Genomic DNA, 22,445 nt, shown 5'->3' on the forward strand with positions numbered 1-22,445 from the left:
TTGCTTCTGGCTGAGTGAGGACTAGTGTGTGAGTCTGAGACAGACTCCTGGGGCTGCCGTCTGAGGGGAACCCCCAAACTTCCCTGGCCTCTACCTCCAGGAACCCCACCAGGATCTTACGGTGAAGAGCCAGGGAAAATCACCTGGAGCCTCTGGCAGAAGGAAGAGGAGACTGTTTAAAATACACCCAGCGCGTTCTTCTTCATAAAGGCGCTTTTCTCTCCAGTGAGAACGCCGCCTGTCTGTAGCCTTTATTAAGTTCCGTTCCACCTAGGCCTGCCCTGTTGATAGTTATCATCTTAGTGGAGGCTGGATTTTGCCAAACGCTCTTTCTGCGCCTGTGGAGTTGCTCGTAGGATTTATCCCTCGTCTTGGTAGTGTGCTGTATATTACGTTGGCTTTGCGTTCCTGGCATAAACCCCAGTTAATCATGGTGTACGCTCCTTGTAATGTGTTGCTGAGTTCGGTCTCCTAGTGTTTTTGATGAGCAGTTTTGTCTGCGTTCATCGGGGTGTTGGCCTGTGATTTCCTTTCCTTACGGCATCCTTGTCTGGTTATAGTATCAGTGTTATGCTGGCCTCGCGAAGTGAGTTTGGAGTGTTCCCTCCTTCGGATCCCTATCAATTCTTCTTTGAATGTCTGGTAGAATTCACCAGTCAATCTAACTGGTCCTGGACTTCTTTTGGTTGGGAGGTTTTTAATTACTGATTCAACTTCCTTACTAGTAATCAGTCTGTTCAGATTTTCTGTTTCTTCATAATTAAGTCTCGGAAAAATATATTTCTAGGCATTTATCCATTTCTTCTGGGTCATCCAATTTGTTGGCATTTAACTGTTCATAGTAGTCTCTTATGATTCTGTATATTTCTGTGGCACCAGTTGTAATGTAGCCTCTTTCATTTCTGATTTTTATTTGAGCCTTTTTTTTCCTTGCCGAGTCTAGCTAATAGTTTGTCAATTTTGTTTATGTTTTCAAAGAACCAGCTCTTAGTTTTACCGATCTTCTCTATCGTCTTTTAAAGACCGGTTCTGTTCTGTCTAGTATAATGTTAGCATTGGCTGGGATGGGCCCCCTTTGCCGCTTGGGCTTTTCTAGCTGGCAGAGAGCGGGGCCACTCTCCCGGGCGTGCGGGCCTCTCACCGCAGAGGCTTCTCCTGTGCTGCAGCACGGGCTCCCGGGCGTGCGGGCTCAGGACTTGCGGCTCGAGGGCCCCGGATCACAGCTTCAGGCCTGGAGTTGCTCCACGGCGCACGGGCTCCTCCTGGATCAGGGACGGAACCCGCGTCTCCTGCGTCGGCAGGCGGGTTCTTTACCACTGAGCCACCAGGGAAGCCCTCGATTGTCTCTTTAATCTGCATTTCCTTCACATCTGCTCTGCTCTTTTCTTTCCTTCTGCTTTGTTCTTTTTCTAGTCCCCTGAGGAGTAAAGTTGTTGGAGACTTTGTTTCTTGAGGTTTCTGGCTGTGAACATCCCTCTTAGAATAGCTTTTGCTGCAGCCCATGAAGTCTTGTTATATCCCTGTTTTAACCAATATTTTTTCTAACAGAAGTATAGCTCTTCCCACTTTGCTCTGGTTTACATTTGCATGGAATATCTTTTTCTGTCCCTTTTCACTCTGTGTACCATCATGTCAGAAATGATTCTCTGTAGGCAACATAGAGATGGATGCTCTCAATCCATTCAGCCACTCTGTCTTTTGATTGGAGAATCCACTCAGTCCATTTAACGATTGACTGTGTTTTGCCCTGGTTTGTGGAAACAGTTGACTTTAAGCCTCGACACTTGGTTTTGCCCCTTCTTCTACGTTCACCTTGGGGTTGTCCGTAGCAACAAAGGCGGCTGACTGAGGCCTGCTCTGCGCGAGGCACCGGGCTGGGTGTTTCCCATCACATCCCTGCCACAGCCCTCTGTGATGGGTGCAGTTCTCACCCCGTTTTAGAGGTGAGGACACAGAAGTGTGGAGAGGCTAATCTCCAAGTTTAGCCACTGTTTGCGGAGCTGCCCCCGTGTGCCAAGACCCAGACGTGTCCTGGGAATCAGGGGCCTCCTCAGGGAAGCCCTCTCCCCCGCCCTCTCTGGGCCCCAGCGGCTCTGCTCTGGCTGTGTCCCCCGGGCACCCTGCTCCAGGCTCAGGGGTGGACTCTGTGTCGGAGCGTGTGCCCCCTCCCCACTTCCTGATCCCAGTCAGGAGGCAGTCCCTGTTAGGGAGCCCTGAAAAGGGCAAGAGGTGACCACGCCACTTTTTTTCTCAACAGGGAGGACCTGGTTGTCTCTGATTTCTGGAGCTCAGCACTAGGTGGGTGCCATGGGGCTCAGGCTGGAGGCGGCTGGGGTGGGAGGAGGGCCTAACAGTGGGCAAAGCAGGGGATCCAGCCCTCATCGGGTGACGTCTGCTTCACGGCAGGGTGTCCATGCTGGGTTCTGATGCTGGCTCCCACCCCCCTTACAACTGTGTCTTTCGGCACTAACCCTGGTCCTCGGCTTCTGTATCTGTGGAATGGACGTGAAAACGTAATCAGTGATCAAACTTGTGGCCCCTGCAGTGGACGTGCAGAGTCCTAACCACAACCACTGGACCACGAGGGAAGTCCCAATATACATAATTTTCATGCAAAAAGCTTTTTACCAAATTTAAGGTAGTGTTCTTAGTGTATATTTCCAGAGGTGGAAGTGGTCAGCTTGCTATCCGCTTTCTGGTTGTTGTCCAGAAAGCGTTCACTGATTCTTTGAGCAGCATGGATGCGGAGAGCCAGCTCTCTATGTAGCCTTCTGTAGCCTGGGTCTTATTTCAAGGTGTCTTTGCTGGTAAGTCAACGTTGGTATCTTATTAACGGGAACAGACATATGGCTGTTTGCTTTCTGTTTTGTTCTGCATACAGATCTGATCTACTGAATTCAGTGCCAGTGACAGAAAGGGAGATGAGAACTCACCACCCTGTGAAATGATTGAGTAGTTTCCTTAGTTTCTAGACGCCCAGCCTGTTTTTAAATTTTTTACACGTTAAATGTTCTCACTCCCAGTAATTTATAAGATCATTTTGAGAGCTCTGCTTTTTAGTTCTTCTTTTATTAGAAAAGTAGTATTTCAGACCACAATTGCATGTACTGGTTGCCTCTTACTAAATTAGGATGAGTTAACACAAGCATTAGATGGACGTCGTGGCCGCGGATGAACCTGACTTTTGCTTGAAGCATTCCCTTAGTTGAGGCCGTGGGTACCCAGGCGCCAGCCGCTGTCAGCTTGGGGTGGGCGCCGCTGCACACCCCCACGTGTGGTGGGTTGGAGGCCGGCAGCCCCTTCTTTGGGGAGTGAAGGCTTCCGCGCCCTGCTCCCCAGGCCATGGATGGTTTAATTCCTGGGTCACAGCAATGCCCTCTGACTGTGCAGGGCCCGCTCTTTCAGAAACCATCACTGGGTGTCTCCGGAAACACCTGGAACAGCCGAGGGCCCCCGAGGGGCCTCTCTCGGAAGCCCTGGGACACCTGCACCTCGCCGCCCCCCCAGTGGAGGCAGATGCGGCCCCTGGCTCGGTCCCGGAAGAGACCCTGGTCCCGGGGACCTGCTGCTTCAAGTGTGTGTGCTACGGCATCGGGAACTTCGCCCGCTGCGTCACAGCTAGAAGCCAGCTGGCGTTTCTGCTCCTCCTCCTGGAGCGGTGCCAGGTGAGTGCGTCCTTTACCGTCCCCCCTCCTCTGTCTCCCCTCCTCCGTCTCCTGCGCACGCTGACAGAGCCCCTTGTCGCCCTCTGCAGATTCCCAGGAGTCACTGCTGGGTGTACGACCCTCTGTTTAGTCCACTAGAAATCGCGGTCCTCAATGCCCTGGGCGTGGTGGTTCTCCGGGAGAACGAGGTATGTGGTTAGGGGCACGAGGGGCCCTGCACTTGGGGGCCTCTCGAACGGGACTGGCCTGTCGCTCCCACGTGGACCTTTGCAGTCCTGTCAGAGGGAGAGACTAGGTGACGGCACCATGTGCGGTTTGCACGGTCCTCCTGAGGGCTATGCGCCCGCTGTGCTCAGTGCTGGGCGTGTCACTGCACAAGGGGGAGAGGGCGCAGTCTCTCCACCTCCTGAGGGCTGTGTGCCCGCTGTGCTCAGTGCTGGGCGTGTCACTGCACAAGGGGGAGAGGGCGCAGTCTCTGCACCTCCTGAGGGCTGTGCGCCCGCTGTGCTCAGTGGTGGGCGTGTTGCTGCACGAGGGGAGAGGGCATGGTCTCTGCACCTCGTGAAGCCCTTCTGCTGGGAGGTGCCCCATTCCAGGGGTGGGAGGCTGCAGCCCAGGCCCCGGCTGAGTTTGGGGATCTGAGACCTCCAGAAAGAAGGCTCTCTAGAGGGGGTGGCTGCACCCCAAGGTAATGTTTGAAAAGGCCCGAGTCACGATGGGGAGCTGCAGAGAGTGACAGGGGACGGTTCCCGAGGGCCCTGGCCCTGCCTCAGTCCAGAGCCGTCCGTGTCCGCAGGGCGCGTGTGTTCAGCAGGCGTGAGTTTTCCGGGCTTACTCTCGTGTAATTCTGTAGCGTCGCCCGTGCTGCGGACAGCACACAGGGCGACGCAGGAGTGTCTCTCCCTTTGGTGCTTGAGGTCGCCGCCCCCTCCGCCTCCCGTCCTCCCAGCTGCGCTAACCGTGGGGGCGGGGACCGTGTGCAGGCAGCCGTGTCGTGGGGGTGACGGCCCGCACACCACTGCACTCATCTTCCAGCGCTGAGCGCGGCTGGCTAGGGTTAAACCCCCTTGCTGTAAGACGCATGCTCACCTCGTGCGTGTTGGACCCCAGGAAGGGAAGCGGAGCGTGTGCGGGGAGCCCACCGTCTTCTACATGCCGCACTGCGGGACGGCGCTCTACAACAACCTGCTGTGGAGCAACTGGTCGGTGGACGCCCTTTCCAAGGTGGTCATTCTCGGCAACAGCTTCAGGGCGCTCGAGGAGAGGTGAGCGGGTCGCCGGGGTGAACCCGGTGCTCAAGTCCCCCCTGGACAGGGCTGGGCTGCGAGATGTCAGTCTGGGTCATGCTGGGAAGCAGGGTGTCTTTCTGCAAATAATTTCTCCCTTCCCTTAGGGCGGCAGAGACGGCTTTTCTAGATGGGGGAAAACAGTCACTTCTTACAACTAACACAGTATCCTTGGTCTGCTTCACACGCACTGTCGTTTCTCCCTAACGAGATGGGCAGTGACGGGGGCATACGCACATCCCCATTTGAAAAGATTTCTTGCTCTATTTAAGTCATCTTGCCTTTCTGTGTCGTAAGGGGAATGAACCTGGTCTCGTACTGCCTAATCATGTTTTCAACAATTTTGGTTTCTAGGTTGTTGACAAGGATTCTGCATAAACATTACTCATATGTTGCAAAGGTATCTGCCTGAGTGGAGGGGCTGGGGTGGACAGCCGGGGAAGTTGTACTGTCTGTTACTGTAGAGAATCCTGCCTTTACCAGTAGTGGTGGGTGCTTGCGAGGGTCTGTGGTCCAGAAAGCTACGTTTGAGTGCATCTCCTTGTTTTCCCTTAATTTCCTCTGTTCTCAGTATCTGATCCAACTTACGCACTGTCCTTGGGGACTCCAACTCACTGCACTAAGTACTAAAAACACCTTATTCCTTAGTAACGTTGGAGTGATGAGTAAACCAGGACTCTAACTCGGGAGGGTGGGGCTTACTGGGCCTGTCAAGTTTGTTTCACTTTTGGATCTTTCTGCTCAGATTCTGACAGGCCTGGAGGAGCTGGCATTCCCTCAGACCCCAAGGTACACGGACGTATTTAACGACACCTCCATCCACTGGTTTCCTGTAGAAAAGCTAACACAGCTCCCCATGGACACCTGGGCGTTTCGGGAGGAGCCGGATTACCAGGACTGCGAGGACCTCGAGATCATCAGGAAGAAGACAGAGGAGCCTCCCGGCGCTGACCTGAGCTCGCTGTGAGGGGCCCGTGGCGTAGGGACTGCAGGGCGCCCTCTCATAGAGCAGGGAGGATGTTGGCTCTGATGTAAGACGCCGTTTATTCCCCAGCGCGCCCCCAGCAGGTGCACGGCCTACTTGGCCATGTCGATGAGGCTCTGCAGCGAGGTGGGCACCCAGGTCTTCTCGCCCTGCACGAACACCACGCCGCGGTCGATGTAGATGACGATGCGGCCGAAGGTGTACAGCTGCTTGCCCTCGTGCCGCTTCCCGATGACCGGCATGAAGACGATGTTGTGCTCCTCGGCCTTGGTCTCGATGAGGTCCTTGAAGTTCATGGGCACGGCGCTGGCGGCCACGCCGATGCCCCGCTGGGCCATGTTCTCAGCCTCGCGCCGCTCCTGCATGGCCTCGTACTGGAAGTCCTTCCTCCGCTCCGTGTGCGTGAGGTAGGCGATGTGCTCGCGCGCGCCAGGCTGCATGTAGGCACCTGCGGGGCGTGGCGGCGGGGTCAGGGGGGGGCCAGCCCACCCACAGAGCCCAGGTGCCCTAGCGGGGTAGGGGTGGGCAGCTGGCTGTGGCCACGTGAGAATTTCTGGTTCATGCCTAATGACCAGAGGTTATTACACACTCAGCAACCCTGACAGTCATCAGCCTCTGTTCCCCACTTGCTAGGGCTTTCACCCCACACGTCTGAAACATAAAGCCAACACTATTAGTAGATGTATCCGGGGCCGAAACACAGACGTTGAAGGGCCCCCAAATGCCCAGTGCTAACTGAGGGGTCCAGAGGGGAGACTGTTCCAGGGGCTCAGGGTGGCCAAGGAGGAGGTCTGGGGTGTGAGAAGAGAGATGCCCACCAGTGTCCCCAGGAGGCCTGGGTGAGCAGAGGTCAGACACACGTTCACCTCACTAAACACAGTATACAGTCTGTGTCATCCTGTATTAGGCTAAGCAGAAAGAACTGAATAGAAAGTACAGTCCCAGCTGCCACTCTGTGACCTTGTCTGTGAAAGACAGGACTGGCTGAGGGGACCCCCTGACCCACCAGGCAGCAGGACCTCCCGAGAGCTGAGTATTATCCAGGGGTAGGTAGTAAGTGAACAGTCAGCTGCCTCCTCCTGACACCACCTATACTGAGCGTGGTCCACAAACACTCACCCGGCGCCCTGCGTCCTTGCCGAGACCCGGAAGTGGGGCCTCGCTCCTGTTTTACAGGAGAGACGAAGGGTTAACTCCTAAGTGTTAGAGGGGCCACCCAGCTCCCGCCAGGCAGTTTGCACTGAGGAGCCGCCAGCACAGTGGTGATGAGGTGGACCCGGCTCACGTGAGCCTCGTTCAGGGACAGCGCTCCTCAGCCGCAGCTGAGACGGGGGGCAGCTGTGGGCTAAGTAACTACGTGGTGGGGCTGAGACAGTCTGTGTCCTGGAGCCGCAGGTATGAACTCTGACTCAGTGTGGGGCCCCCACTCACCAACATTGGAGGACACCGCCCTGTTCATGATGTCGAGAGCCTCGTTGAACTTGTCCTTGACAGACGGGTGCGCCAGCACTTGGTCCGAGAACATGGACTTCCAGCCCAGGTACCACTTGGTGATCTCCTCATAATTGGGGCTATTGCTCAGCCAGGAGCACAGCACCTGCCCAGAGGAGGCAGGTGAGACGCCAGGGTCTGTCCACCTGCTCGTCTGGGGCCCAGTCTGCAAGCTGGTGACGCTTGCAGGGTTTCAGGGGCTGAACGGGGCAGAAGCACATAGCTTCTGCGCCTGGGCCTCCCCCCCGCCACCCTTGGGCCCCGTGTGGCAAGTGTTCAATAAAAGGTGCACACTGTGGTCCTGCCTGTGTAGTTCCTTCTTGTGTGGCCCCAGTCACCCCAGCGGTCCCCCCGCACCCCACGAGCTGACGCGGGCTCACCTGCAGCCACTTGGGGAAGAAGTGCTTTTCGAGAAGGCCCACCAGGCTGGAGACGGAGACCATCCCCTCCCAGTCGATGGCCCAGTAGAAGGCGTCCATGTGCTGCTGGTGGGGGTTGATGACCAGCTCCCCGAGGCACATGCCTGGAAGAGAGAGCCAGCCTCTCAGGTAATAGTCACTGTCCGCCTTCAAGCTGCTGTTAAAGGTCGAGTTTAAGCTCTCGATGTGGCAATTCTTAAAAACTATTTCCTTCCCTAACCCACAATTAGCTCCAAGTTTAGAATCCAGTGGGACAAAAGTTTGAGGACCCCTGTGGCTGCCCTGTCACCAGAGGCCCAAAGCAGAGCTCAGGAAGCAGGCAGAAAGGCCCGGGTACACCTGGGATCCGGGCACCTCTCGGGAGAAGTCCGCACTGGATGCGGCTGTGTTTCCCTGGCTCCTTACCCAGCTTGGGCACGATGTTCTTGACCATGAAGGCCTCCCAGGAGCCGGGGGTAAAGACGTCTTTCCAGGGCTGGAGGATGAGCTTGGCTGAGGAGTCGCTGGGATGCCACTTCTGCAGGGCGCTGGCCAGCTTGCTGCGGATGGGGGAGTAGAGCGGCTCCAGGCGCGCCTGCATGAGCGGCAGCCATGGGTGGACCCACGAGTGGATGGGCACCGTGTCCGTCAGCGGGTTCCAGCTCTCCACCTGCAGGGGGGGCGCAAGGGGCCTGAGTTCACGCAGCCTGTGGGGCAGGCAGACGATGCCCTCCTGGCTGAGCAAGCGTGTGGGGGCCACAGTCTCCATTACATTCCCCCAAGACAGGGTCATTCAACCACCAGTACACCTACACTATTTGTATTAAGTCTCAGAAACGGTACAGTTCTAAGTCACTGAAGAAACCAAGTAAGTGAGTCCCTATAAAGGGGGCTTCAAGGAACGGCTCTGAGGCTGGAGCTGACGTGACAGCCACTGAAGACCACTGCTGCCCGAGCCCCGGCCCCCACCCCGCGGGCCCACCTCCTTCTGCAGCTTGGGGAAGATGAGCTGCTCCAGGATGTTGTCCAGCACCCACACGGGGATGAGGGGCGCCCAGCTGTCCAGGAAGTCCACCATCGGGTCGCAGTTCCTCGGCTGCCACTGCGCAATGATGCTCCGGACAAACGGCATCCAGACTTCCCAGATCAGCCTGCCGGCGGGGGGAGTGGGGGGCTGGTTACACGCCCAGCTGGTCGCACTACCCCCGCCCCCACCTCTGGGGCAGGACTGCAGACACCCAACAGCAGGGCCCTCCCGTCAGGAAACCACTGGCCGGCCCTCAGCTCTTGTGGCTCCCACTCGGCCTTGGGGTGTTTCCTGGGTGTCCCTGCCTCCCTGGTGGGGCGGCTGCAGGCACTTTCCCACCTGGGTCTCTACTACAGAGCCGACCCCTCAGGTCCAGGCTTCAGCGTCAGCCTCCCGAGACCTGTACCTCCACCTGCACCCGTACGTGCGCACACAGGTGGCACCCTGGCCATTCATGCTCAGCCTGGCTGTATCTGTCCACTCCGTTACCACCCGCCTTGTCCCTTCCTGGAGACCGGCCCTGCCTCACTCCCAGGTGAGTCCGGCGAGGACAGGCAGATCCTCAGCGCACACAAGGGGAGGGTGGGCGGGTGGGCGAATCCACGTTCCCTGAGCGGCGCCCATAGGCGCCCGGGGCCCACACAGGCCGAGCCCCGCCGCCCGGCCAGGAGCACTCCCCCGTCGCTCCCAAGAGCACTTAGATGGGCGAGTCTAAGTTTCCAGAGCAGCGCCTGCAGGTACCCAGGGGGCCGAGCCCCGCCGCCCGGCCGGGAGTGCTCCTCCACCGTCCCCAGAAGCACCTGTGGAAGGCGTCCGCTGAGAGGTCCTGCCCGCCGTGCGACAGCAGCTGGTCGTTCTCCAGGAGGCTCTTCCACTGGGAGATGGTCTCGATGCCGTACGTGCAGTCCTGAGGAGGAAGACACAGCGGCTGAGCGCAGCTGGCCGCACCTCACCCTCCGGACCGTCTGGAGCCTGGGCCGCCTCAGGCGAGAGGTGGCGCGGCGGTCTCCCCTGCCCGCTCACCTTGAGGGGGTCCCACTCCTTGAAGTAGTCCTTCATGAGCGGGTAGACGATGGCCACAGCCAGGTCCACGCGGTCGGACATCCGGTACTCCTCATAGTACTTGTCCCGCAGTGTCTGGAAGACGCGGGCGCACTCGTCCAGGGTGAGCGGGTCACTGCAGCCAGGCTGCAGGCGCCGCTCGCACTCCTCCACGAGCGCCAGCACCTCGCTCAGGCTGGCGATGGCCCGCTGCTCCTGCTGCAGCGCGCCCGCCGCCTTCTCCAGCTCGTGCGTCAAGTTCACCACCACGTCCCGCTCGTACTGCAGCTGCCGGTCGTTGCGGATGATCTCCTGCTCCGTCAGCTCGATGAGCAGCTGCAGGTTGTGCTCCAGCTCGGGCAGCGCGAAGCCGGGCGCCCGGGCCTCCTTGCCCGGCAGGGGGGGCGGCTGCGCCTGCGGCGGGAGCCCGTCGTCCGGGACGCCGTGCTTGTGGCTGATCTGGCTGTAGCTGTAGTAGACCTTCTGCTCGCGGCCGGTCATGTCTATGACCTGCGGAGGGCGGAGGGGCCCGCGGGTGAACGCGCGCCGCCGCTGCCCCTGAGGACGCGCACCGGAGCCCGGGGAGGGCGCCACGCTCGTGGGAGCCTGTGAGCACTGCTCAGCGGAGCTGGGGCAGGGCTCAGCAGAGGCCAGGGACCCGACCACCAGGACAGACGGACAAGCCCCGCCCTGGGGCCTCTGGACAGACTAGACGGAAAACTGACGACATACACATGGGACTATGTCGTTGAGATGAAGCTCTATTTTCATACAAGAGGAGAGGCCGTACTGATTAAAGCAGGCAATAAAACACCACACACAGTCAAAAATATCTTGGTAAAAAATGCACATTTCAACAAAAAGACCTGAAAAGATTTACATCACAGGTGTGAAAACTGGTCATTTATGGGGAAAATAATGTTAATCCTTTTGCCTCCATTTCGCAATTGTCTACAAGGTACCGCACTGCACCGCAGGAAGAGCTGCTCTGTTTTTCAATGTAAAAGCATGACACACGAAACCCACAGAGGCAGCCACGGAAATGAGGTGATTTCAGTGTCGGGACGACTGACAATGAGGACAGGATGGTGCTGAAATGAAGTACCGCCGTCACTTGAGCCAAGACTGCGACCCGGGACCACCTGAACTGGAACACCCAGGAAGCTGTCCCCTCCGCTCCAGCCCTCGGCCCGCCCAGACCCGTGGCCGCAAAGGCTCCAGCTGCGACTTCCTGCCAGGTCCCCAGATGACCTGCCACCTGACCTTGGAGAACCCACTGAACTCTCGGTTCTGTGACGCACAGTGACCTCCTGCAGCAGACACCTGTCACCTCTCTCCCCTGGGGCGGTGACGGGAAAGCCTCTCAGTCTGCACATGTCTGGGGCCGAAACTCGGGTCACCTTGAGGCCACGTGGGGATGCCCCGAGCGCCCCTCCTGGTCAGAGACTCCAAGAGCTTCCAATGCTTCAACCTGGCAACTGCACTTCTAGAAATCGAGTCTTAAGAACTGTCTCCAGCACAGACAGGGCTTTATGCACAAAGTAACCTGCCCCAGATGGACCCAGCCATGTTCAAGGTCTAGCAACAGAACACTAGGAACTGGCAGCCTTAGCACCGTCATGTTGGGGGGCGGGGGGGGGGGGGGGGGGGGGGGGGGGGGCGGCGATGATGAACCTGAGTGCAGGGAATGGACAGAGGCTGCTACCCGCGATAAAAGCACACGCACACACCCTCCCGCCCCTGCACAGAAGACCCGCAGGAGCCTTACGAGCAGGGGCTCGGTGACCGCCTCTGGTGTGTGGGGTAACTGCGTGTCTCCCAGACCCCCATCCAGGGTGGGCATCTATGGGCACCTACCTTGACCTGAGAAAGCTCCTTCTGGGGAGCGGTGAGCTTCTTACTAATCCTGCCCTTGGCTTTCAGCTCTTCCACGGTCTTGTAAGAATACTTGGGTTTCTTCTTGCTTCCGCTGGGGTCTTTCCTCCACTGGCTCAGCTCCTTCTGAAATTCCTGAGTCAGAGGGACATGGTCCATCAGAAGATGAAAGGGCTGCTGAGACCTCCACACGGTTCCGTGCTGAGAATGGTGCTGTGTGATGCTGACCCCTCCGAGGAGGCTGCCTGACACCCACTCCCACCTACAAAGGCGAGACCCTGTCCCCACACCCCCATTTCTGACCACACTGGTTACTTGTATGCTGTGTTCCCTGTTGATGGTGGGACACCAGCCTCTGGCCCGTGCTAGTGCACAGCGTGAGCTCGACCCCGGAACCCCGGACGCTGGCTGAGCTAACGAACGAGCAGACAGACCAACCCCGACCAACAGGCGCACAGGCCAGCAGGGCCGCCTCCCAACCCACCTCCTCGGCCTCCTCTTCCGAGTCGACCACAGGGAAGTCCTGCAGGGACTGGGTGGTGCGCTCCGAGCCGTACGCCCCCACCGCACCTTTGCCCTTCCTCTGCTTGGCTTCGATTGGGTTAATGATGCCTGATGGATTTCAGAGAGACAGACTTGCGGTCATTGCCGTCATGTGGGTGTGCCACGCGCGGAGACCCGCTCCCTGGTCCTCCCATGGGACAGCACACCGCCCAGAGAGGAGCCGCTCCTGCCCGCCCCACCTGGCCCTGCTGCCGGTATCACAGAGCAGTGTGCCAACAGGAGCGCACGCAGGCCCTGAGGGCCGCTTCCACTGCGGTCACTCACTTACCAGACGGGAGTAGTTATAACCGACTCTGGCCTACGCTGTTTGCCTGGAAGCCAATCACTACGGGAAGGGTATGTTGATTCTGACTAAAGAGAGGGGGAGCCGCCATTTAAACACCATCTGTTTTCTTATTATATTATATATATACACACGCTTCCCTGGTGGCTCAGCTGGTAAAGAATCTGGCTGCAGTGCAGGAGACCAGGGTTCGATCCCTGGGTCGGGAAGATCCCCTGGAAAAGGGCATGGCAACCCACCCAAGGATGCTTGCCTGGAGAATTCCAGAGCAAAGGGGCCTGGTGGCTCCAGTCCATAGGGTCACAGAGTCGGACACGAATGAGTGACAATCACTCATCACTCATACTTATTACACTCGTATAATATTTCACATTGGTAGTTCCTATCTCTTACGCTTGCTTTGCTCTACACTAGTTTGCGCCTTGAAAATAAATGCATTTTTCTTGTAAAAAAGTTTACAAACAGGACTACAGCATTTCTGTGAAGAATTGCCCCCACCCCAAACTTCCCACCAGACCCTTTCCAGCTCATACTGTTGAGCTCCCAAATTAGAACAGCCTTCACTCTCATTCCAGGCCACCTTTCCAATCTTCACTCAAGTCCATGGATGCTTCATGCAGCTAAGCTACCTATCCTGCCCCTTTGTGAGCAGAGCCCAGGCACAGTAACGTGAACAAGGAGAGTGGGCTGTGGTGTGGAGACAGCTTGCAGAATAAGTAAACTGTAGGGGCTGACCGGGGCAGGAGTTGTCAGCTAACTCAATCCCTGCCAACCTCCTAAGCTGTAGCTTATCTACAACCTAGGAGAAACTGATTTTTAAACACTGGCAACTGATCTGACTTTTTAGAAACACTGGGCAGGCCAGAAAGAAGCTTGTTTTCAGCCCATCAGGCTGTATGAAGCCTGACCCCTCCCCCATGCTGAAATATGGCATCTTATGTAACCTGAGTTTTGATAAAGTGCGGAGCTTAGAGCACAACTGTCACATTCTGGCAGAAAAGCAACAAAGCAGAGCAAAGGCAGAGCGCGCCCCTCCCTGCCCCTGCCTGCCCCCCGAGTGCCCACGGGCGGGGCACCACACCTTGAGCGTTCTTCCCCAGGCCCCTTCCGGGCACGTAGCCCATTTTCTGAAGAAGCTTCTGTCCGATTCCTTTTGTGTGTCTTTCCCAGCTGCCGAAATCCATGAAAGACTTGGTTCCTCCTGCAAAACCTTTCTGGCTGGGCTTAAAATTGCCACCCTGAAAACAAAGAAGGAAAAACCTAAGCAAGCAAGCTCGGCTGATGCAACCATGGCCGGGCAGTCCCGGAGCTCTGTGAGAAGTACCCTATGAACCACAAGGACCCCAGGGACGTCTCCGGACAGTGCAAAGACTGCCCGGCACAGCCACCCCTGGGAAACCTGCTCCCACAGGGAGAGGCCCACATGACCGGCCCCCAGCAGATGCCAGGGCCACAGCGACCTTCTGGGGACATTACAAAGGTCACAGCCCTTCAATAAAGATGCTACCGTTTTTAACTTCTTTGGTCCGAAATCCTTAGGAAATTCATCCTGCTTCACGGGTTTCTCTTCATCATCGGAGTCCTCCAGCTCCGCCTCCTCTGCCGCCCCCTTCTTGAGCCCCGCGCTGATGAAGTTGACAGGGGCCGAGTAGTCGCGGGCCCTGCAGGCAAACACAAGGGGGTCTGTAAGAACTCTCTCAGGAGAGCTCCTTAGAGCACACCTCATGGGATCCATTTCAAAAGAGCAGCGCTGACTCCTGTCCTCAGTGCCCCAGACCCGGCTCCCCTGTAATCACATTCGACACTTTGACCTGATGTCTCAACTCTGTGACTTCAGACTTACCAATGACGGCATAGAGTTGACTAAAAATTCTAAGTATGATGTGACTGTCCGCCTTTCCTTTTAGTTAATACATTAAAAAAAACCTCAAAACAAAAGCTATGACTTGAGGACTTCCCTGGTCGTCCAGTGGTTAAGAATCTGCTGCCCACACAGGGGACAGAGGTTCAGTCTCAGCTCGGGGAAGATCCCACATGCCATGGGCAACTAAGCCCATGCGGCTTCTAGCCCACGCTCCACAACTAAAGAAGCCCCCACGACGAGAAGCCTGTACATGGCAACTAGAGGGCAGCCCCATCTCAGCTAGAGAAAGCCTGCACAGCAAAGACCCAGTGTGGCCAAAAGTTAATTAACATTAAACAACAGTAACTTGGTAAATTCGATTAAGGCAGGAAAAGGTTTAAGAAATAAAGCCTGTTAATAGTACTAGTAAAATGGAGGAATACATTCAAACATCAGTAATCATAACAACTGATGATAATAAACATAAATAGGAAGCCGTCAAACAGGAGATGGCAAGAGTGAACACTGACATTTCAGGAATCAATGAACTAAAATGGACTGGAATGGGTGTATTTAATTCAGATGACCATTATATCTACTACTGTGGGCAAGAATCCTTAAAAGAAATGAGGTAGCCATCATAGTCAAAAAAAGAGTCTGAAATGCAGTACTTGGGTGCAACCTCTAAAATGACAGAATGATCTCTCTTCGTTTCCAAGGCAAACCATTCAATATCACAGTAATCCAAGTCTATGCCTCGACCAGTAATGCTGAAGAAGCTGAAGTTGAACAGTTCTATGATGACCTATAAGACCTTCTAGAACTAACACCAAAAAAAGATGCCCTTTTCATCACACGGGACTGGAATGTAAACGTAGGAAGACAAGAGACAGCCAGAGCAGCAGCCAAGTTTGGCCTTGGGGTACAAAATGACGCCGGGCAAAGGCTAACAGAGTTCTGCCAAGAGAATACACTGATCATAGCAAACATCCATTTTCAACAGCACAAGAGATGACTCTACACGTGGACCTCACCAAATGGTCAAAACCGAAATCAGATGGATTATACTCTTTGCAGCTGAAGATGGAGATGCTGTATACAGTTAGCAAAAACAAGACCAGGAGCTGACTGTGGCTCAGAACATGAACACATTACAAAATCCAGACTTAAACTGAAGACAGTAGGGAAAACCATTCAGTAAGACCTAAATCAAATCCCTTAATGATTATACAGTGGAAGTGACAAAGAGTCAAGGGATTAGAATTAAAAATCTAATCGCCATAGATTAGATCTATGGATCACCATAGATCGAATTAGATCTATTAGATCTCCAATAGCCTCAAGAACTATGGATGGAGGTTCATAACGCTGAACAGGAGGCAGTGATCAAGACCATCCCCAAGAAAAACAAATGCAAAAAGGCTAAATGGTCGTCTGAGGAGGGCTTACAAATAGCTGAGAAGAGACGAGAAGCAAAAGGCAAAGGAGAAAAGGAAAGATATACCCATCTCAATGCAGAGTTCCAAAAAATAGCAAGGAGAGATAAGAAAGCCTTCCTAAGTGAACAATGCAAAAGAAATAGAAGAAAACAACAGAATGGGAAAGACTAGAGATCTCTCCAAGAAAATCAGAGATATCAAGGGAAATTTTTGTGCAAAGATGGGCACAATAAAGGACAGAAATGGGATGGACCTATTGGAAGCAGAAGATATTAAGAAGAGGTAACAAGAATATACAGAAGAACTATACAAAAAGGATCTTCATGACCCAGATAACCACGATGGTGTGATCACTCACCTAGAGCCAGACATCCTGGAATGCAAAACCAAGTGGGCCTTAGGAAGCATCAATACGAACAAAGTTAGTGGAGGTGATGGAATTCCAGGTGAGTTATTTCAAATGCTAAAAGATGATGCTGCTAAAGTGCTGCACTCAATATGCCAACAAATTTGGAAAACTCAGCAGTGGCCAAGGGACTAGAAAAGGTAGGTTTCCATTCCAAATCCAAAGAAAGGCAATGCCAAAGAATGCTCAAACTACTGCACAATTGCTCTCATTTCACATGATATAGCAAAGAAATGCTCAAAATTCTCCAAGCCAGGCTTCAGCAATACGTGAACCGTGAACTTCCAGATGTTCAAGCTAGATGTAGAAAAGGCAGAGGAACCAGAGATCAAATTGCCGACATCCGCTGGATTATGGAAAAAGCAAGAGAGTTCCAGAAAAAAAACATCTACTTCAGCATTATTGATTACCCTAAATCCTTTGTTGTGGATTACAACAAACTCTGGAAAATTCGTAAGAGATAGGAAGACCAGACCATCCAACCTACTTCCTGAGAAATCCGTATGCAAGATAATAAGCAGCAGTTAGAACTGGACATGGAACAGTGGACTGGTTCCAAACTGGGAAAGGACTATGTCAAGGCTGTATATTGTCACCCTGCTTATTTAACTTATGTGCAGAACACATCATGCAAAATGCCAGGCTGGATGAAGCACAAGCTGGAATCAAGACTGCCGGGAGAAACATCAATAACCTCAGATATGCAGTTGACACCGCCGTTATGGCAGAAAGTGAAGAGGAGCTAAAGAGCCTCTTGATGAAGGTGAAAGAGGAGAGTGAAAAAGTTGGCTTAAAACTTCAGCTTCAAAGCTTAAAACGCAACAAGAATAATGGAAATAAAAACAAAAATAAACAAATGGAACCCAATTAATCTCAAAAGCTTTTGCAGAGCAAAGGAAACCATAAACAAAACGAAAAGACAACTCACAAACTGGGAGAAAATATTTGCAAAAGATGCGACCAACAAGGGGTTAATCTCTAAAGTCTACAAATAGCTCAGGCAGCTCAATGTTTTTTTTAAAAAATCACAGAACGGGCAGAAGCCCTAAATAGACATTTTCCCAAAGACACACAGCTGGCCAAGAGGCAAATGAAAAGATGCCCGACACCACTAGTAAGAGAAATGGAAATAAAAACTTCAATGAGATATCACCTCACACCAATCAGAACGGCCATCATCAAAAAATCTACAAACAACAAATGCTAGAGAAGGCGTGGAGGAAAGGGGACCCAGTCGGTGGGAACATTAGTTGGTGCCCCCACTGGGGAGACAGTATGAGGTGCCTTAAAAGACTAACAGCAGAGCCACCGATTGATCCAGGAATATCACTCCTGGGCATATACCCATGGAAAACCGTAATTCAGAAAGATCTGTGCACCCCAGGACCTCCCAGATGGTCCCGTCGTTAAGAATCAGCCTTGTGATGCATGGGACGCAGGTTTGATCCTTAGCTGGGGAAACTTAAATCCCATAAGACACAGGGCAAGTCAGTCCTCACACCACAACTACGGAGCTCATGTGCCGCAACTAAGATCCAATGCAGCCAAATAAATAAATACCGAAAAAGATAACATGCATCCCAGTATCCACTGCAGCACTATTTACCACAGCCAGGACATGGAAGCAACCTAATGTCCCTCAACAGATGGGTGGACAGAGATGTGGAACAATCATATACACGATGGAATACTACTTGGTCATTAAACACAATGAAATAATGCCACCTGCAGCAACATACATGGGCCGAGAGACTGCATTACGAAGTGAACTGCGACAGAGAAAGACAAACATGGGCTATCACTTATCTGTGGAATCTAATGTTCAAAACGACACAAATGAACTTGTTTCCAAGGCGGAAACAGACTCACAGATCTCGACATCGAACTTGTGGCTGCCAAAGGGAAAGTGTCGGGGGAGGGATAAATTAAAGAGCTCAGGGTTAACACACACACACCTATGAAACAGACAAGGACCTACCGTGCACCACAGAGAACTCGACTCAATACTGTGTAACGACCTATATAGGAAAGGTGTCTGAAAAACAGCGTCTCTCCACATATTTCTATGTATATACTTATGAACAGAAATGCACACGTGTGACGGGTTCACTTTGCTCTACGCATGAAACTAACGCAGCATTTAAGTAAACAACACTATCCTCCCCGCCCCCCGCAAAAGATTTGTTTCGGACACTATTTCAAGCACAAAAATCAAATAAGAAAAGACACTTTCATAAATCCCTATCATAAATATAATACACTTAAGGGAGATTATATGAACGGAAAGTACATTAGCAATTTTATCAATCATTCTTAGAAAAGCTCGTGTTCATTAAATGTACTTATGAAAACTAAAAGAGCTAAGAAATTAACTCTGTGAGATAGAAAGTACTGATTTTATCCGATCGCCTCAAGAACAGTACTCACAGTAAGTTCTTAATCACAGCTCCCCTTTGTATAAACTGGACCTGACAGCTCTGTATTGTGTGGTTAAAGAAGAGCGAAAAGAATCCATTGAAAAAGCCCGGAATACTGCAACATAAGGTGATGCTTTCTAAAATGACTAACCTAGTAAATAAACACCCCTGTGGCAGTAAGATCCACAGAGGAATTTCGCCCTAAGAGATGCCATATGAGAGCCCAACGCCAGATCAGACAGACCCCGATTCTCACAGCTCAGCTGCGTGACTCGCCGCTGTTTCCTAATCTGTGAAACTTACCCCGTTTCACACCTGGTGCTTCTCTCAGCAGGTCAGTGAGACCAGGCCCGTGAGACCAGGACCCGCAGGTCCTGGCTGCTGTTACTATCTTACGATCATACACTCCTGCCCTGTGATCCACACTGTCCACTGGTAACATTTCTTGCCAGATGAAAAGAGGCTGAACGGATCTCTGCTCTTTCTCCCTGTCTCTTTTGTGGAAAATGTACAGTCTCAACGGGCTGGAGCATCCAGGCTTCAGGTGGGGACACACAGACTAACCTCAGTCTGCTACACAGTCTGCTCAAACACGCTGCAGCCCCCACACACGACTTCACACCAAGGAGGCGGCTTTCAGCCTGAACCCCCAGCCCACAGCTGCCCTCCCGGCCCAGTCTCCACCACCCGTCCCCGGACCACCGCCCGGGTCTCATCACACAGCCCCGCTTCCACTCTGGCTTCCCAGGGTCGTCTGCACACACACTCCCCCCGCCACGTCTCACCCCCTCTGCACAGACCACAGTCCCCTCCTTTCCCTCTCCCCCGTCTCCCCATAAGACCACTCACACCCTCCTGGGCGCCCTGCTCCTCCCATCAAGGGGCTCTGCTCCCTCCTGCCCCTCACCACTCAATCTTCCCTGACCTCCCAGAACGGGTCAACACCCGGAAAAGTACTCCCCCTCCGGTCCTACGTCAGTTACAAACTTCCATTTGTGAGCCTGCCTTCATCCTCCGGGGTCTGGGCTCCTGGAAGGGAAGGACTGGGGCTGCAGCACAAGGCTTTAGATACATGATCGCTCACTCGTGATCGATCGGTCAGTGAGAGAGCAGTGCTCTGTCTGAAGGAGGAACTGGGCTCCCTGGCTGAGGCCGCAGCTAAGGGGCTCGGGGAGGCCGGGAGAGAAGCGTACTTAGCAGGGTAGCTCCCCAACGCCTGGGGAAAGCGGTCCGCGCCAGCCATACCGTTTGCCTCCAAAGCTGGGCCTCTCCTCATCCGAGTCTCGCTCTGCCCACACTCCGTAGGTGGCCTCTTCCTTGGTCTGCCAGTGGCGCTGCCGGTTGGGGTTGAATTCATTCTGGAGATCCCAGTCGGTGATCTCAAAGTTCTCCCGCTCGTCCTCGTCATCATCCATGTGGCCTTCGCCGTCCCGGTACAGGTGGGACAGCGACATGGCCCGTCACTGAAGGGAGGCAGGGAAAAGGCACAGTTTGTGACAAGTCCCAGGGCAGCAGCAGAAGGCTGCCCTCACAACTTCCTCCAAACTAAAATCCACTGAAGTCACTGTTACAATTCAATAAAGCAGACGCTAAAAACGTATTTTACAAAACAGGTACCAAAACAGAATAAAAAAGACCAGTCCCAACAGTCCATGTGGATAAAAACATATTTCCTTCTCAATGTTGTCAAACATCACCCACACGCACATACACACAAACCATGTAAAAACAATTTAAGGATGTTACTCTACGGATGACTGCCTCACAAATGAGGCAAACATCTTCCTGGATATTATTTTTTTCTATTGCTGAGTGAAGAGTTTCATCTGGACTTATAACAGTTGAGCAAAGTGATTTCTTTTTTTTTTTAGAAAACACTTATATATAACCCTCAGGTTTTCTTCCCCAGACAGGAACCTCTTTTGAGGCACTAGAAGGCAGTAGTGATTATGAATACGACCTTAAAACAGCACACATCTGTGAACCGGAATGCAGCAATCCACTCAGGGTAGCTGGGTGATGAGATTCAGCTGTCTCTTAAGTGGATTAACTACAGTACCAACCTTAGAGAAGGCTTGTGCAGCAGAATCAATGAGATGGCTCTTTCAAAACACTTAGCTCACAGGAAGTGCCTGTTACTCTAGTCCCAGATTAGGTCTATGGCCCCTCCTATTACTGGATTAGCATGGAGCAAAGTGATTGTGAAAGCAGGTGCTGAAATCACACAGACCGAGTTCAAATCCCCACTCTACCTGGTACTCAATGCATGGATATTAAATGCAGACCATGTGCCAAGCATGGGGCACCGCAACGCAGTACATTAGGTGCAGGACAGCGCTGTGGCCTCCGTCTAGCAGCTGCAAAAAGCAGGCTTCAGGGACAGCCAACTCACAACACTTCTAAGGCGAGTTCAAACTCTGGTCAGCTCTGTGGGAAAGTTTTCCCTACTTAACTCTACTCAACTCACTGGTGCAATGGTTGGGTCCTGCCGGTCCCAACGTCATCCAGGCGCGAAAAAGGTGGGAAATACTCTCAGAGGAGGCGGCGTGTCCCAGATACATGGGAGTCGCCGATCACCGCCGCCTCCTCGGGCACAGGGCATGGTAAAAAGCACGGAGCTGTCACGAGTTACAGAGCCCCCAGGAGGTGCTAAGTAAGCCCTTGCTGGACGCCTCAGGCCGATAATCTAATATAGGCATCAAGGCACCTCTACGAGGGAGGTACTGCGAGCGCCTTCGAACCTCAGACTTCAGTAAAACGAGGCTGAGAAATTAACTTCCCTAGGCTCCACGGCTGGTGAGGCTTGACACCAGCTGAACTGCAGCCAGGGCTCGGCGTCTCGCTGCCGCGCCGTCCAGGCCCCGCGGTGGAGGTTCGGGGTCCAAGTCGGCCCGGAGACCTCGAGCGGCCCCGCCCCCGGCCCGCTGCGGCCGAGCTGTCTGCCAAAGGGAAGAGGGACCGGCGAGGCCGAGGCCCGCTTCCGCGAGCCAGAGTCCCCTCTCCTACTGGCACGGACACCCCCGCGTCCCCTGTCCGTCCACGCCCGGGCCCAGCTCACCTCTCCCCGGCTCAGCGGACCAAACTCAGAGCCCCACTCCGTGCGAGAAACGCGCCACTAAGGCGCCGGAACGCGAATGCGGCGCACCAGAAATGACGTCACGTCAGCCGATGTGACGCGCTCGTTGCCATGGCAGCAGTGGGACGCTGGGGCGGCTTTAGATTTAGAGCATTTGAGTTATTGATATGGTGAAGGTTTTCGCGGCCGAGAACGGCTAAGGGCTGTTTCTCTGTTGTTTCTTGTCGCGCTCACTTCTTCGTGACGCCCGCCTCTGACGACTGGTACGGACGTCGCCGAGCCACCCTGGCCGAGGGAGATTCCTTTGTCAGCCTGAGATTCTAAATCTGCAAAATGGGGATATAAGACTAGCTCCTGGGACATTTGTGCATGAGACATTTGCGGTGGCGTGGGGACGGCACATGACATTCAAATAGGAATAATGAAGGTCAAGACTGTCTCCTGGATCTTCGAGTCTCTCAGTATAAGCACGGTCGTGGGCCCGGAGCGGTTGCCTTTTACAGGAGTTTGATTAAGTGAAGGATTAAATGGGCAAACTCCCAAGTATTCTGCCAGGCAATCTTTTCATTCTCTTCCTTTCCAACAGGTTGGTAAATAAATCAGTTCACTGATCTAATAAAAATGTACCTAGTGCCTACAATGTGCCAGG

General features: G+C 53.7%; 2 protein-coding genes across 4 annotated transcripts in view; one reads left to right on the forward strand and one right to left on the reverse strand.

Annotated features, from left to right (window-relative positions):
• Positions 1-7,725, forward strand: part of SRRD (SRR1 domain containing) — a 22,187-nt gene extending 14,462 nt beyond the window's left edge. The window contains exons 2-9 of one of the 3 annotated variants that reach the window (XR_006056724.2): positions 2,258-2,298; positions 3,406-3,665; positions 3,755-3,853; positions 4,776-4,930; positions 5,306-5,351; positions 5,697-5,914; positions 6,006-7,276; positions 7,308-7,725. Coding sequence is in view for 1 of the 3 variants with exons in the window: in XM_027956679.3 (XP_027812480.1) it covers positions 2,258-2,298; positions 3,406-3,665; positions 3,755-3,853; positions 4,776-4,930; positions 5,306-5,351; positions 5,697-5,914; positions 6,006-6,048 (862 nt within the window). In the remaining 2 variants the exon portion in view is untranslated. Of the gene's footprint in view, positions 1-2,257; positions 2,299-2,406; positions 3,666-3,754; positions 3,854-4,775; positions 4,931-5,305; positions 5,352-5,696; positions 5,915-6,005 lie in introns of all 3 variants that reach the window. The other 2 variants (XR_009596932.1, XM_027956679.3) reach the window with 2 other exon arrangements.
• Positions 5,977-21,842, reverse strand: TFIP11 (tuftelin interacting protein 11). Its single transcript, XM_015101696.3, has 13 exons — positions 21,779-21,842; positions 19,966-20,183; positions 14,123-14,276; positions 13,697-13,853; positions 12,253-12,380; positions 11,751-11,903; positions 9,876-10,403; positions 9,653-9,759; positions 8,808-8,976; positions 8,252-8,495; positions 7,808-7,950; positions 7,368-7,533; positions 5,977-6,384 (listed from the first exon to the last, which is right to left on the reverse strand). Exons 2-13 carry the CDS (start codon positions 20,172-20,174, stop codon positions 6,029-6,031), a joined length of 2,514 nt encoding a protein of 837 aa, XP_014957182.2. The 5' UTR covers positions 20,175-20,183; positions 21,779-21,842; the 3' UTR covers positions 5,977-6,028.
• Between the last annotated feature and the right edge of the window lie 603 nt (positions 21,843-22,445).

This window comes from Ovis aries, chromosome 17, assembly GCF_016772045.2.
Source record: "Ovis aries strain OAR_USU_Benz2616 breed Rambouillet chromosome 17, ARS-UI_Ramb_v3.0, whole genome shotgun sequence".
NCBI classification, from domain to species: domain Eukaryota; kingdom Metazoa; phylum Chordata; class Mammalia; order Artiodactyla; family Bovidae; genus Ovis; species Ovis aries.